Here is a 14,963-nt window from a genome sequence, read left to right as displayed (position 1 = left end):
GTTAAGTACAGAAAGAGGATAGAGGACTCTCTAACCGGCTTTCTTGCTATAATCAGAAAGATTGGTCCGGCTCCATTGGCAATAGCCTGAGCTTTGAGGCCTATGAGGAGATGACTACGAAGTCTTCCACTTCCAAAAGAATAGTTATGTCAGCATACGCCGGCCAGGGCTGTGTAAGCGGTTGCGGTCGAGTGACCGTCCTTTTGGTAAGGGGTTATGTAATCACTGGCGTCCAGATTGACGAGGTATAACCACGTCTCCGGATCCGAGAGGCTACGGCTACCGGGTTAGCCTAATGAAATTAGTGCCCGCACTCCAGTATCATATGTTGGATTGGGACAGCTTGGGTCTGATTGGCCCAAGGATTTCTCATCAGTGTCTCTGTTATTTGTAATCACCAGTCTTACCAATCCGAAACTCGAGAATCAGTTAGAAATCACGCCGCTCCACGGAGACATATTTTCCTCTTGGCATACTATTGTTACCTTAAATGTCACTCAGCATCCACTCGTATAGACCTCTGTTCAAGAATAAACCACTTCCCGCTTCAACAAATTACAGACCTCGCTCGCCAAAAGGAAATGACACTAACTACCGTCCTCATCACCGGTGCAAACAGAGGCCTCGGCGAGGGTCTCCTACGGCGCTATCTTGCAAAACCCAACCACATCGTCATCGCCGCGAATCGGAATCCCGCTCACCCTACCTCACAGGCGCTGGACAACTTACCGAAAGGCAAGGGGAGCAGTCTGATCGTCGTTAAATGGGACGCCTCGGTTGACCAAGATGCGTTCAACGCCGTTGCGAAACTCCAGCAGGAGCACGATATCCAGTACCTCGATATAGTCATCGCCAACGCCGGCGTCAGCGAGATGTGCCCCAAGGTCGTCGACCTCAAGCTGGACGATCTCCGATCCCACATGGCACCCAATGTCTACGGATTCCTGGTGACCTACCAGGCCACTCGTCCGCTACTCCAGAAATCCTCCAAGGGGCCTGTTTTCGCTCCTATCGGGTCCACAGCTGGATGCATAGGGTACGTACTGCTATTTGTCCTGGGCCATTCCCCCATCCGCAGTTTTGTCATCCAAGACTAACACACACGCGTACATTATGTAGAAGCCAACCTCCGATACCTAATGCTGCATATGGGCCGACAAAGGCGGCAGTAAACTGGTACACAGTTAGGATCAATGCAGAGGATGAGTGGCTCAATGCTTTTGTTATCAATCCTGGTTGGGTTCAGACCGAACTTGGCGACAGGGGTGCTCGTGAGCTGGGTTTGGAGAAAGCCTTTATCACTGTCAAAGAGTCGTGTGACGGCATGATCAACGTCTTGGGTGGAACAAACAAGGAGAAGCATGGCGGGAGAATGATCGCTTGGAATGGTGACATTTCACCCTATTGAAAGTTTCTCTCTTTTCCAAGTGAACTTCGGTTCACCTTATAAGGTATAGAATTGTGTGCGAGCCATGTTCCGTAGGTAGAGACAGTTTTGCCAATAGGTCAGAATGATCGAGGTGTTACGCTGCACGGAGTTCAGTAAGCGCCCCTTGAAGTATTGTCGACTCGAAATCCTCGAGTATGTCTCGAACGGTCGACATGTCAAGGATGTCAATGACCTTGGTGAATAGCTGCCCTGAATTGCGTAAGTCCAGACGCCTGAAACTGTCGACCAAATACTCCACCGCTTCCAGGGGATCGTTGCTACCGCCGTAGTCTGGGAACGAAGAGGATAGCGACGAAGTGCGCAGTCTGGAAATGAAAGCCCAAGAGTTGGAGAGGATGAGAAGGATAGGCCTATCACCGAAATATTTGCTGTTGCACACGGAGCTGAACAAGATCATATAGTGGCGCAGTGCTGTATCTTCGTCGTCCTCGTTCAGTCGTTTGTCATAGTCCAGCAGGTTTGCGATAAAGACTACTCCCGCCATGTCTTCGTATATATGGATAAACTTTGGTCGCCATGCCCCTGGACGTATACCAATGAGATGAACGGAGTGGTCAAAGGCGTCGTAGGTTATCTCATGAAATTTTCCACAAGATCCCCCATTCTCGGGTACCAGAATAGTCTCTCCGTCTCGAGGAAAGCTCGAATGAGACATAGCTGCGGCCAATTTCTTAATCATTCTGATACGAGTGTCAGTCGGTTTCTTCAAACCCCCGTCGACAGTTTTGAGTGAATTTGATCCTTACTCGTGATCCTCCTGTTCCAGGAAAATACCGTGGTCTCCCAAAAAGGTGTGAAATCCAGGATCTCCCCATATTCGATATAAACCCTCAATAAAACCTTTGTGGGGTGTACCGGTGTAGAATGAAAGGTTACCCAACTCTTTAAGCCAGTGCGTACTGTTACTCGATCCAATCCTGCGGCATAGCTCGCTGTGTATTTCGCAAATACAGCTTATGACTTTGTGGAACTCTTCTTCCGCCTGCCTCTGGCCCGGAGTCGTGTTTGTCTGGACCGACTTCGGAAGGCCTGAGGAGAGCCTGCAAAGCTGCTCCCAGAAATGGTCGAGCTGTATCTGGTCTCCAATGGTAAAGACTTTGAAATTGGTGCGAGACCTCTCCTCTTCTTTGCACAAGTACCTATCAATATCCAGAGACCGTCGTCTCTCCTTAAAGCTGGCCTGTCGGCGCTTTCCTGTCACCACATCTTGCCACTCTCGCCGCCTCCCATTTTGTCTTTCGGACGATGTCGGTAGCGTGGTCCACGGCGACCCAAAGTTCTGCGAATCGTTCGGGACTGTATTGGGCTTCCTAAAAAAGAGTTTTTGACGATCTTTAGGAGAGCAAGTGTCATTCAGGACGGGTAATTGTGCAGTATGGACATAATGCGGTCGCTGACGAGCCCCAAGACAAAAGACTCGCCTTGAACAACGAGATGCGACAGCTATAGTCGTCTGAAAGCTCCCCTTCTCGGGGTCGTATTCGACGCGAGACATCTTGAGCAACTGCGCTGGATTTGGATTTTGCCTCGGTGTTACTTTAGGTAGAGCAATCTGACATTGAATGGTGTGGCTATGATGACAATGCCAAGACACGTTCGTATGCACGTGAGAAACCCCGCCACAGCTGGTTGTCAAGTGGTGGTTGGTTCGCCCCAGCTAGGACGCGACAGGGGGCTAGCTGGACATTGTTGGTGCCAAACTACACATCCTTCATTTTATGATCTTGTAGAAGTACGGAACGCCATATTCAGCAGTTACTCCCATCACTGTTCTACATCGCACATCTTGCTGAATGAAATTTCCCCGCTGGGTTCAAGACCTCGGCAAGCGGTCCTCGGGCGTTCCTCATCCCGACTCCTAGCGACCATCCTGTTCATCATGACTGACCATAAACCTTTATTCGCGATCATTTCTTTTTCTGCTTCTTTTCCTCTTAATATAGTACATATTCAATGCCACCTTAAGCTAATCCCGACGGTATAGACACGCAAAGATCGATGCCAAAACCGCCTTAGGAAGGAGACCCTCCACACGACAAAATACAGCTTTAATGACAATACTCTAATAGTGACATTGGCCTACTCTCGAAAACGATGGTATACAAGAATATGCTTGACATCGCAGACCACCCATAGCGTCCACCATATGATCTGCAGTTCAGCCTCGTGCCCAGGCGGATTCACGATCATTGCCCTCCATTTCATCGTCGTCCTGTACCGGGTCTTGTCTAAACTCCCCCTGTAACGTCTCATCGATCCTCGCCCGTCAAATCTTTCAAAATTCAGCGTCCAATCTAGCGTGAGCACACGCGAGTTCTCCTCATCCCCTGATATCCAAGAATATTCGTCCTTGAGGAGCAGTACCACATCGATGCGGAAGCTTCCCCAGGACTGGCATGGGACTCGGTAGTAGGGGGTATCCTGTTGTATAACAGTTACCGGGTACTGCTCCGACGTCGGATACAGTATCAAATACACGTTTTCGAAAACATCGGTACGGCTGGGCCGTACAAAAAAGGTCCAGGCTTGTGGAGTATTTTCTTCGGCGTCTCGCTCAGGGCTGTTTCCGATGTCGATAATGATGGTTTGAACGCTCTCGCCACCCTCAGCTCCATCGCTGCCGTTGTGTGACTCGTAGGTGGCCTCGGCCTCGCGCTCTGCACTGGCGATTGGGTACTTCGTTTTGAGCTCATCTCTACGAGAGGTGCTGGGAGTGACCATGGTAAATGCACGGCACATTGGGCATCCCACTAGTAGGTCCGTGTCGGGGCCACTTTCAGTGGGTTCTTCTTCAACCTCCATGAACACTGTCGGCTGCTCTGGAGAGGATGATGCCCAAGTGGACATGCATGATTTGCAGAAGGTGTGTCGGCAATCTGTGATAACTGGATCACAAAGGAGCAGTAGGCAAATAGGACATATGTCATCTGCGTGGACAGCCTGTTGACCATCGTGGAGGCTCATCATGAGTGGTATGTTAACAACCAGTCAGCTGGCTGTTAAGACTGCAAGTAAAGTTATCAGAAAAAAGCCATTCCCGTGACGCGTAAAGAAGGAATGAAGACTTACTAAAGCACCCAAAGACACTAGAAACTAATCTGTCTTAATTCTTTAAGGATTCTTTAATAATTTAAGGAAGATTCTTAGGAGAAAATTTTAGAAAGGGTAATGTATTTAAGTAACCCGTTTTTAGATAAAACAGTAACACTACCTCTTAGCCGGTAATAATACACCAGGTTATCACGATTCATTCACTAGACCTTAGCGTTTAGCATACTGTATAATATGCCAGCAAGATGGAGCTATTCATGATTTCAAGCCTTCTATAGGAACTAAACGGGGGTAAGAAAACCTATGTGCTTGGATGGTAATCAACAATGTGGTAGTCAGCCCTTTACCTATAATCAGTGAATCATCCTTGGATGGCAAGCCCTACACATCCCATTGTATTTCTCATCTGTCTGCTTGTTTCCTTTCGCCAAACTCCGACACTGACGAAGAATGACACCGACCTGATCAAATCAAACCTCTCGCCAAACTTACTCTTTGACACATACACAGACCTATCATACAAGCACTTACTTGTACACAGTCCATCTCACCTCTCCTCTCGAACTTAATTTTCATCCCTGTGAGACATTTGTCAACTTCATATGGAACTTACTATGCAAGAAAAGTCCTCTACTAGTAATCTTTCTACACAATCCATTCCGATTTTCTTGATGCAATTTGTCGCGATCATTACACTTAGTGTCATCGCCATTGTACCAGCCAGTACTGTGGTAAGGAGTGCTGCTAGGAGCCAACATGGAACATCCGCTCATCGAGTTTATATCACAGGTGTTCCTCCCTGAGGTTACAAGCACCCCTACCATCGAGATCCCAAGCGGCAATGGCACCAGCGTCACTCTGAACCTCAGCCTGTTCAGCAATGTAGCGGTTCATAGCTCCCTTACTAGAGTAAGTGTAATTCCTATGAGCTTCACCTGGCGCCCGCCAATGGCAATCAAGGGTCATAAGAATGAAAGAGAACGCCGCTGACATAAATCTTCCGTTCCTTCAGAGCCCCATTTGCTTCGATACCTACAATCCTGCGGGTCACTACTACAAGATCAAGGATGGCATCTCCTACTTGCGCAACACGGGTCCCTTCTGCATCGCCACGTATCGGCCCGACGCCATCATTTACCAGCGTGTCAGCTGCTCATAGAAGTCAGCTATTTACATGTGTAAATTAGGGTACGCAGAACCCGTCGTTCCTGACTGCAACACCGTTGCCGGCTATGCTCAGTCTATCCTGGACAGCTGCTTTGTAAGAGGATGGAACTCAGTATGGACACAGGTCCAAGTCGAGGACAACGATGAGTCTTACTATGTTAATGCAGGTTGAGGCGATTGCTGGGGACGGGGAAATACAGACCACCAGTCAACGCGCACTCCGTCATAGCTCCGAAAAGCAGCAAACGAGCGAAAGCAGAAGATCGCGACCTCCCATCAATTATTGGGTTCAGTCATGAAGGCCTAAGATCACGGTGACAGCTCTGGGGAGCAGTAGCTGAGGTTGTTCGGTTAGATCATGACGCTGTAGAAAAAGGGAGAAAAAACGCTCAGGCATTGGGTGGAAGAGAATACACAAACGATCTACCTTTCTCACATGGAAAACGGGTCACTGTAAATTAAGCACAAGAACGGGGGATACTACAGTCACAGTGGTCGAGATATTGAATTTATTCCTCTTAATGATATTACCTAATGTGAAGGCAGACAGAGCTTCTTCAACAAGCTGCCTCCTATCTCTTTTACTCAAGCTACATGATCATTGGGTCATTGAAAAAGAGCCCAGGGCCAGAGAACACCACTTAGTTACTTAGTCCTTGCTCGCTCGCGCGTGAACCGTAAAATGAAGGGCGACCTCTTCTTCTCTACTTTGGGAGGCTCCTCAAACCTGACGCTCTTCCTCCGCTTCTGTGTGCTTCCTTTTAGGATACCGTTGCTGTCACTGGTGCCTGGGCTCATGTCGCCCCCGTTCAGATCGCTAACCTTAAAAGGAGTCTCTTGGTCCCCATTCTGTGCTGGAACATCCACAGCTCCCGCCTTAGACTTGGTATCGTGCTTGTCCGTGTGGGTATTCAACTCCAGGAAATGCACACCATGTAACTGACGTCTCACCTCGTGCAAGCGCTGCCACCGGCAGAACCCACAAGGCCGGTATGCCCACTGCGGCGTCCCGTGCAGCAGCTTGGCTTGAGGACACGCGATGGTGTGATGGAGTGCGTCCGAGTGTACATCGTTTGTAGAGAGTTTGCTTCCGTTGTCCTTGACAGAGGCACAGGATCCGCACGAGCAAGATATCTCGCATGTTTCGTACATAGTCGTCTCTTGATAGAGAACCTTCGTGCAACTTGGGCAACGGTTCGTGTGGGTGTAGAGACGACACATTTTAAGCCTCGATATCTCAGGTACAATAATAAGTGATGTTTTGTGATAACGTCTTCGTCAGATGAATTGGTCTGTGGTGGAAAGTTTCAATGCTTAAAGTGTAGGACATCATATAGAATAACTCGAGGATGCATAGCGCTGAGAAGGCCACTGCTATATACCACAGAGATGTTAGCAGTAGGTCACATTCACTTTGTATTGCTTTCAAGGGACAAAGCCAATGTTTGCATGTAGACGATCCAGATTTTGACAAGTGAAAATAAACATACTCGAAGTTTGCAGTCCGGATTAAGGCCCCTTGTTTTATCTGAACATTTCAAAGCTGTTGTTTTTTACTCTGGTTACCTCGGCCTGAACAGAGTTCTTTGTTTGTTTATGAGTATCTGCGAGTGGACTGTACCGACGAAAGGGGGTTTTCACAACCGAAAGGCCTCGAGTAAGTTTTCGGAGTATTGAAATCTGGCCAGGGCCGGGGTCAGGAGGGCGAATGGGGGAGAATGTATGACCGAAATTCTTGCGAAAGGTTTCCAGGGTATCAAAACCTAGTCGGGGCCGGGGACGGGATGCAGCCGGCGCTATGTAGCCAGGGTTTATCAATAACGACAAGTCAAACTATGCGAAGGTGTTTTGTCGAGCAGCGGGTGCAGAAAGGAAAAGTGGGAAAGAACAAAGTCGCCTGGGCAGGTTATTGGCAAGTTTTCAGATGGCCGCAACCTCATTCAGACGAATAGAGTGGGAAATGAATAAGAAGGTGTGCTGAATGCCCTTTGGCATACCATCGTGTGACCTGCAGTGTCAACAAGCAGCGACGACCCACGTGTGCCAAGCCCCTCGAGCAAACACCATTCACTACGAGGTCACCGCCGCTACTGTGCCCCAGTGTGCATGCGATATTTTACTTTGGTTATATTTGGTAGTCTGCAGCGATCTAGAAGGGACTCTGTGCATATATACTATCGTACACCTTGCCCAGCCAGCCCTCGGTGGCTCCCCACCTCGCCACGATTCCGAGGCCGCCGGCAGCCCAGAGCGCGATGCCGGCGAAGGCCACGCCGTTGATAGACCACCAGGCCCGGCTCCTCCGCTTCCTAAGCTGCTTGTCGACCGTCGTGCGCCGCCAGCCGGGCGGGGGCGCGATGCCCATCCACTTGGCCCCACCCCAGACCATGTGGCCCACACCCACGCCGATGAGCAGGGTGTAGGCGACCCAGGCCGGGAGTCCCTGGCTGGCGAAGCCGTGCGCGACGTACTGGAGGCCGATGTTGGAGCTGTCACCCTCGACCATGAGGGGCAGCACCCGGTTCATGAAAATGTGCGAGGCCAAGATGGGGGCGAACACGTAGCCGCTTATGGCGGTGTAGCTCAGCATCGGCCAGCCGCTCTGGTTGTTGGACTTCGACGAGGACGTGGTACTCGAGCTCTTGGAGCGGTGCAGGGCGTACATGCCTGGTGTGGCTCCGCCGTAGCGTTGGAGGTTCTGCGAGCGGCGGATCAGGCGGATGGCGACGCCTGAAGCAACGTGGGCGAGGATGGGCAGGGCCACGAGGAGGGGTTCGGAGAAGCGGGTCTGGTAGACCTCACGGGCCATGAGGAGAAACGGTTCGGAGTACGGGACGGAGCGGTAGACGAGCGGGAAGACCGAGGTGTTGGCAACATGCAGGCCGGCGAAGAAGCCAAAAGTATAGGAAGAGTAGCGTTGTATGCGGGTTACTGTTGATTCTCGTGGGATTGCCCCCGGTGTTAGCATCCGCCCCAAACACTGTCAATTGAATCGGAGTTGGGCAAGAACGGACGAAGAACGTACAGTAGTAAAGAGGGCCATTGGCGGTACCACTGAGCCCTAAAGTTGTCGAGGAGCTTGACGTGTTGCGTGACCGTAACGACGACCTCGAGGACTCCAGGTCCTCTTCCGGCAGGTCAGGCAGCTCCTTTTCGTATATCGAAGCGTTGTCCATTGGCGCCGGGTCGAGGTGCAAAAGAGACATGAGGGTCTCCTGCGACGGCTTGCGGTTCAATGAAGACCTGGCTAACTCCGCCCTGTAATCCATCTTGACTCCTTCACCACTGTTGGTGTGTCGTCGTCGTGGGCTTTTACTGATTACCAAGATGTTGTGGTTGATTCGTTTGGGTGGGGGACACTTTCTCGAATTTGACCGCTGAAAGTTTTGGGCCACACCCCAGTACCCGGGCCCTAGTGACATCAGCGACAGCCCCCGGAGGGCTAAGATTTAGCACGCCAATCGGAAGTTTCCAGCGGGTCTCAGCTTCCAGCTCTTCCCCAAACTCCGTCCAAAGTGCCCCGCCTAAAACCGCCCTGGCCATTCCAGCTCTGCCAAGCACCAAGCAGCCAAGGGGTCTGTCTAGCCTCTGAACCTTCGTCCGCAATTCAACGTCGACTTTGACATTTTACCCCAGATTTCTCATTGATACCCCGACCATCCTTACTTTGCCAACGTGTTGCAACTGCTTCAGTCCGATTCCCAGATAGATCGGAATCCCCGAACACGTCTGTCAAGCGAACGTCACCCATCGATTCTCCCGTTTCGCGCGATCGCGTACCGACCACCAGAAACCTACCACACACACCGCCCAACATGCCGCCGCGACACCAAACCCTGCCACAGGCGCAAACCGCCTCCGCGCGCGCCGCCCGCCAATCCTTTTACTGCGAGCTCTGCGCGAAAGGCTACAGCCGCATGAACGACTACGAGGCGCACCTCTCGTCGTACGACCACTCGCACCGCCAGCGCATGAAGGACATGAAGCAGATGGTCAAGGACCCCACCGCGGGCGCTCGCGCACGGAAGGCCGAGGCGCGGGCGGATGGCATTATTAGCATCAAGCTCGGCGCTGCGGCGGCTGCGAGCGGCGATGGGGAAAATGCGGCCTCTGCCGGTGGCAATAACAATACCGGTGGCGCTGGTCTGGCGGGTGGTTTCAAGAAGGGAGGCTTTAAGAAGAGCGGGTTTAAGAGCGCGTTCGCGCCGGTGGGTGGCGATGCCGAAGACAAGATCAAGGAAAAGGCGAAGCAAGTTGGCATGGAGAAAGAGCTAAGCAAGGAGAAGAAGGTGCTGCGTGATGAGGACGAAAGCGACACAGAAGACGAGGGATACGAAGTCTACGACCCTAGGCATCCGACAGACTAAGCCTCGACTTATAATCAATCCCCCATTCCATAGCCCGCCCAAATCGTATATTAGGCACCACAGCAGCTTACTTCGACGGTGCACCACTCCACCAGTGAGCGCCAAGAACCACGCAGCGATTGTTCTCCAGCTATATTGGCGTGGGACTCGACCCCCCGCGAGGGAATTTGACCTGCCTCATTCCTAGGTTCAATCGACACGGTCTACAATTGGCAATAGTCATCCTTCTATGTAAGACCCTATATCTGCCCTTTCCACTACTTCGAAGATCCAACTAACTCCTCGGCAGGACCACTATATATCAATATGTATAATAATCAGCACTCTCAACATGATCTGATGGGAACTGAGCGGGCTTTTACATCATGCTCTGTAACCACCTTACTCTTTGACTACAGTTTGTCGGCTACGGCGATGTATCACGTCGTTTGTTTTCGCTGGTAAAACCAGTATCCAAGATCTTGAAATTGATTGGCGCATGGATTATGAGGGTGGCTGATCTCATGCTGACATGTTACACTGCGAATCAGCCTGTTGTGCGCTCTGCGATATGCTTTATCCCCGCTTGCTACAGCCTGCCTCCCCTCCCTTTCTTCCAGATGGCAACTGCCTGTGTTGAAGTCTAAATAAAACCAGCCAAAATAAATGACCTATCTCACTTAGCTCTTAAATGCCATCCATTACACCCTTAGCATAATGGCGAGCCCCATATTATCATCCCTTGTCGTCGAAAAGCAGCGCGATCCTCTGCTGGAAGCTATCGGCAACTTTACAGGCTGCTCTGAGCGACAGAGAACGCGACCAACTAAAGAACATGGGGGCGGTCCCCAACGCCGACGATATCATGGTCTTCACTGCTGAGCTCGACTTAATCCACAAACAACGGACGGGACCTAGCTATGCTAGCCGCCTCCATACAGTCCTCATGTCAGTTGGCGTCTTCTGCAGTGTCGTCGATACATTTATATCTTCTCATCCCGAAATTGCGGCTTTGGTTTGGGGTGGCGTGAAGCTAACCATGATGGTGGCCGCCAATGTTGCTTCATACTACCAACCTACATCCGACTTGTTCATGAAGCTTGGTCGACTGTGCCCTCTCTTCGCCGACTATCAAGCACTATACCCAGGCTCGATTCGACTTCAAGGAGCCTTGGCCAACTTCCATGCATCCATCATCCGTTGCTGTGGCCACGTGATTAAGACTCTGCGGCGTCCCCTTCATCAACAACTGTTCAACTCACTTCTGGTATCACTTGAACAGGAGTTCAAGCCTGATCTGGATGAGATCCAACAGTACAGCGACTCGGTCATGCAGGAGATACAGTTCGCCAAGGCCCAAGCGGATCGGCAAGAACAGCAGCTGCAAGTGATTGAACGGCAAGAGGCACGGAGAAATAGGACTCTGGTGGGTCGCTTAAGAGCCCGGGCTGACAATAAGCTGAAAAGAACCCATGAAATGCAGATCCAAACAGAAGAACGGAGTGCACGATAACGGAAACAACAACTCATCGACTCGCTGTCTACCCGGGACTACATACGTCTATTCAAACAAAACTGTCGAAAACGAATGCACAAAACCACCAGCTGGCTTTTCCAAACGTCGGAACTATGCAGCTGGCTAGAAGGAGAAAGGCCTGTCTTATGGTGTTCAGGTAAAATTGGTTCAGGCAAGACTATCACCACTGCGAGCGTCATCCAGCACGTCCTCCGGTGCAAAGGCCCGTCGAGCGGTCCCGTCTCCTACTACTTCGTGCAGTCGACTGGCACCAGACCCTCCAATTCCAATGAGATCCTTAATTCAATTCTGCAACAGAGGCTGGACTCAACACATGTTCCTGATCAGCTTGAGATTTTACTTCGTCAACTGGATGACTTGCAAGACACTGTTGAACTCCTACGTCACTCAATCTCTCGGAGTACTTCATATATCATCATCGATGGAATCGATGAATGCCAAATATCTGATCGACGTGAGCTATTGGCTGCGTTATCATCGTTAATATCCTCAAATGGCAATATTCGTTTGTTTCTTTCTGGGCGCATTAGCGTCCAAGATGAGATTAAGGCTCATTTCAATCAACATTTCCATATTTCTTTGGATTGTGGAGCCACATCCCAGGATATCACTCGTTATATCGACGCCATCATCGACAAAAGGTCGAGGATGGCGACTTATGCGTGGGAGACCCAGACCTCGTTAACGAAGTAAAACGTGCCCTCGCTGGCGGTGCCCAAGGAATGTAAGTTACCTGACTTTAAACTCATCGCACTCTTGACTAGCACAATAATGATGCTCCCAGGTTCCTATGGGCTCATTTTCAGGTTGAGGAGATAGGTTTTCAGCCGTCCGATGCGAGTATCAGAGCAGCACTCGATAACCTCCCCAAGGGTCTAAGCGAAGTATTCAACCGGGCATTACGACGAATAAAAGAGGGCACTCACCTGGAGGAAGCCCAGGAAGTGTTCAGATGGGTCGCTGCCGCAAAGAGGCCCTTGTCCCTAGCAGAGCTCCGCGAGGCTATTGCCATTAGAGATGATCAACAATTCTCAGAGCCCGCTCGTCACTGTAACGACATGAAGAAGATTTCTAAGTGGTGCGAGAACCTAGTCGAAGTCGAAGAAGAGAGCGAAGTTGTCCAGTTTATACATCACTCCGTCCAAACATTCCTGCTCGGAAATTTCACCGAACCAACACTGGTTGCCTTTCATGTCGATTTGGATCAAGCAACTTGCAAGCTGGGGAAAGCTTGCCTTACTTATCTCGACTTCAATGACTTTGAGAGGTCTTTGATAACGCAACAACAAAAGCCCCTACCTATCAGCAACCCTTTCAGGATTGTCAACGCAGCAGCTAAGCCTGGTTCCGCAGGGGGCATTTCCACGTGATCAGCGAGATAGTATCTTGGGGGATCGACCCCGACACTGAGAACACCTCTGGTATTTCGGCGTTGGAATCAGCCGCTCAAAGTGGCCATGTGAGAGCGATAGAGAAGTTGCTATCCTATCGACCCAAAGTGAAATTTGGGGATGCTCCCTCTGTAGCTGCAAGTGGTGGCTTTCTTTGCATTGTTGACAGGCTTGTGAAGGCTGGTGCCTATATAGATGGTCGCTTGAACTACGGCACTGCGCATGCAGAGGCCGCGAGTGCAGGTCACACCCGTACTGTAAACGCACTACTTAGGGCGGGCACGGATGTGAACGGTGTTGCCAGCATGGAGAGTCCGCTGACGAGAGCTGTCCAAGGGGGTCACTTGACGGTTGTCGACATACTGCTTGCCGCAAGAGCCGATCCCAATGCCTATATGGCTGGTTGCAATGAATACTCGTTGATTTGTGCCACCTTACTAGGCCGGCTGGATATCGTGAACAGCCTACTTTCGGCAGGAGCGGACGACGTGGCAAAGAAGATTCCAGCCTTTTTCCAAACAGAGCGTTCGAAAACCAACAATGCGGAAATATATCGCAGATTGCTTCAGCACGAGGTCAAACTCTCCAAAAGGCCGGCACGTTCTCGGACAATGCTACATGCCGCTTCAGAACTGGGTCGCTTTGAGGATGTTAGGACGCTCCTGGGGGCAGGCATCAAGGCGGATACAGTCGACGAAGTCGGAAGGACGGCGTTGCACATCGCTGCATCAACAAGTTACGTGGAGGTTGTCTCTGAGCTTTGCCAGACTGGAAGCAGCATAGTCCACGCAACCGATCGGTTTGGAAATACAGCGCTACACATCGCTGCTAGGGACAGCAGGTGTGGTGAGACTCTCAGGGTTCTTTGCCATACTAAGATAGACAAGTATGCTGAGAACCTGAGTGGGTTTACTGCGATGGATTCAATACCGCTTTCGAGGGGCGATAAGATAGATATATTAACTAAGGCTGGATACTAGACTCGATGGAAATATTCCTAAGAAATCTGATGCCCCTAGCGTATGTCACTGCCCCTATATATTCCTCTCCTTTCCCAGTCCTCTTATAAATCCTTTGACATATGAAGCAGATATATTTCATATAGCAAATTCTAGACGTCCAGTTATAAATTATTTCACAAGTCATCACAGTTAATTTCAAGTCCTGCATTATATTCAAGTCTGAGCCGTGCAATGAGAGAGTATGCACATTTATAGAATTGCTTGCTACGGTAGAAAACTTCTGCCTGGCTTCATCTCATTAACTTGAATCCCACGGAAGTGCGCATCTAAGTAACTGGGCGACGGTATCTCAGATATCAATTCCATCGTTATGGTTTCCATCTTCGTCTTCATCGATTGTTGAGGCTTGATCCTGATTCATCGTGTATCAAGTTCCCACCGCCGCACAGGTCGCTGTGGCCACATCCCATCATCCTGAGCTTCCAGAGATTCCGCGTCCCTTTCTTCTTCTCTCTTGCTCTTTTCTTTGTCTATCAAGTCGCACGCTTGATAGGTACATAGCGGTCCCTCTGCATTGTTGGAGCAGCAGGTTCCGTGCAGGCAGATTGCGGATGGCACCCAGTTCTCCTGGTTTCTTGAAGCCTCCACCTGCGACGGCGAAGAGCAGCGTGAATACCACCAACCTATCTCCGGAAATGTCGGAGCTGCCATGCCAGTCATAGCGTGCCAAAGAAGGACAGGCAGTAAGGCGCGAAGTAGCCGAAACATGGCGGACGTTGTCGAGGCGCTGTGGGCAAACAGGTGGCGTTTGGAGCTTGGCGGTTGAAGAGTGGCCAAGAAAGATATCTCGCGCTAGAAATTCATGTCGACGAAGTTCCTTTTGAATGTGATGTAAAGTGTATCTGGTCGAATTGGGCAGGGCGTGAAAGAGATACTGTGTTTTCTCCGAGTGCCGTTTGCGCGAACTGCAAGGTGCCTTCCCATGCAGGTGTGCTTACGATACGTTTCACCTGTGGCACTGATGCGCCCCCTTCTGTGCGACGACGGACGCGTAATTCC

General features: G+C 50.6%; 8 protein-coding genes across 8 annotated transcripts; 4 read left to right on the top strand and 4 right to left on the bottom strand.

Moving 5' to 3' along the window:
• Window positions 1-581: 581 nt before the first annotated feature.
• Window positions 582-1,408, top strand: PG998_012299 (uncharacterized protein; the record flags this gene model as incomplete). Its single annotated transcript, XM_066879115.1, has 2 exons — window positions 582-1,036; window positions 1,120-1,408. 2 exons carry the CDS (start codon window positions 582-584, stop codon window positions 1,406-1,408), a joined length of 744 nt encoding a protein of 247 aa, XP_066725499.1.
• Window positions 1,409-1,523: 115 nt separating this feature from the next.
• Window positions 1,524-2,945, bottom strand: PG998_012298 (uncharacterized protein; the record flags this gene model as incomplete). Its single annotated transcript, XM_066879114.1, has 2 exons — window positions 1,524-2,130; window positions 2,197-2,945. 2 exons carry the CDS (start codon window positions 2,943-2,945, stop codon window positions 1,524-1,526), a joined length of 1,356 nt encoding a protein of 451 aa, XP_066725498.1.
• A 584-nt stretch (window positions 2,946-3,529) lies between these two features.
• On the bottom strand, window positions 3,530-4,171 carry PG998_012297 (uncharacterized protein; the record flags this gene model as incomplete). The annotated part of the gene is made up of 1 exon (XM_066879113.1): window positions 3,530-4,171. One exon carries the CDS (start codon window positions 4,169-4,171, stop codon window positions 3,530-3,532), a length of 642 nt encoding a protein of 213 aa, XP_066725497.1.
• Window positions 4,172-5,257: 1,086 nt separating this feature from the next.
• On the top strand, window positions 5,258-5,660 carry PG998_012296 (uncharacterized protein; the record flags this gene model as incomplete). The annotated part of the gene is made up of 2 exons (XM_066879112.1): window positions 5,258-5,410; window positions 5,514-5,660. 2 exons carry the CDS (start codon window positions 5,258-5,260, stop codon window positions 5,658-5,660), a joined length of 300 nt encoding a protein of 99 aa, XP_066725496.1.
• A 653-nt stretch (window positions 5,661-6,313) lies between these two features.
• PG998_012295 (uncharacterized protein) lies at window positions 6,314-6,820 on the bottom strand (the record flags this gene model as incomplete). Its single annotated transcript, XM_066879111.1, has 1 exon — window positions 6,314-6,820. One exon carries the CDS (start codon window positions 6,818-6,820, stop codon window positions 6,314-6,316), a length of 507 nt encoding a protein of 168 aa, XP_066725495.1.
• Window positions 6,821-7,817: 997 nt separating this feature from the next.
• Window positions 7,818-8,937, bottom strand: PG998_012294 (uncharacterized protein; the record flags this gene model as incomplete). Its single annotated transcript, XM_066879110.1, has 2 exons — window positions 7,818-8,599; window positions 8,694-8,937. 2 exons carry the CDS (start codon window positions 8,935-8,937, stop codon window positions 7,818-7,820), a joined length of 1,026 nt encoding a protein of 341 aa, XP_066725494.1.
• Window positions 8,938-9,483: 546 nt separating this feature from the next.
• Window positions 9,484-10,035, top strand: PG998_012293 (uncharacterized protein; the record flags this gene model as incomplete). Its single annotated transcript, XM_066879109.1, has 1 exon — window positions 9,484-10,035. One exon carries the CDS (start codon window positions 9,484-9,486, stop codon window positions 10,033-10,035), a length of 552 nt encoding a protein of 183 aa, XP_066725493.1.
• An 814-nt stretch (window positions 10,036-10,849) lies between these two features.
• Window positions 10,850-13,922, top strand: PG998_012292 (uncharacterized protein; the record flags this gene model as incomplete). Its single annotated transcript, XM_066879108.1, has 6 exons — window positions 10,850-11,440; window positions 11,508-11,634; window positions 11,688-12,005; window positions 12,155-12,275; window positions 12,336-12,818; window positions 12,905-13,922. The coding sequence occupies 6 exons, from the start codon at window positions 10,850-10,852 to the stop codon at window positions 13,920-13,922; spliced, it is 2,658 nt and encodes an 885-aa protein (XP_066725492.1).
• Between the last annotated feature and the right edge of the window lie 1,041 nt (window positions 13,923-14,963).

Source organism: Apiospora kogelbergensis (genome assembly GCF_038363985.1).
Source record: "Apiospora kogelbergensis strain CBS 113332 chromosome Unknown utg000008l_segment0_segment0, whole genome shotgun sequence".
In the NCBI taxonomy this organism is placed as follows: Eukaryota; Fungi; Ascomycota; class Sordariomycetes; order Amphisphaeriales; family Apiosporaceae; genus Apiospora; species Apiospora kogelbergensis.
Note: the sequence above shows the minus strand (reverse complement) of the source record. Positions and strands in the feature narration are given on the sequence as shown.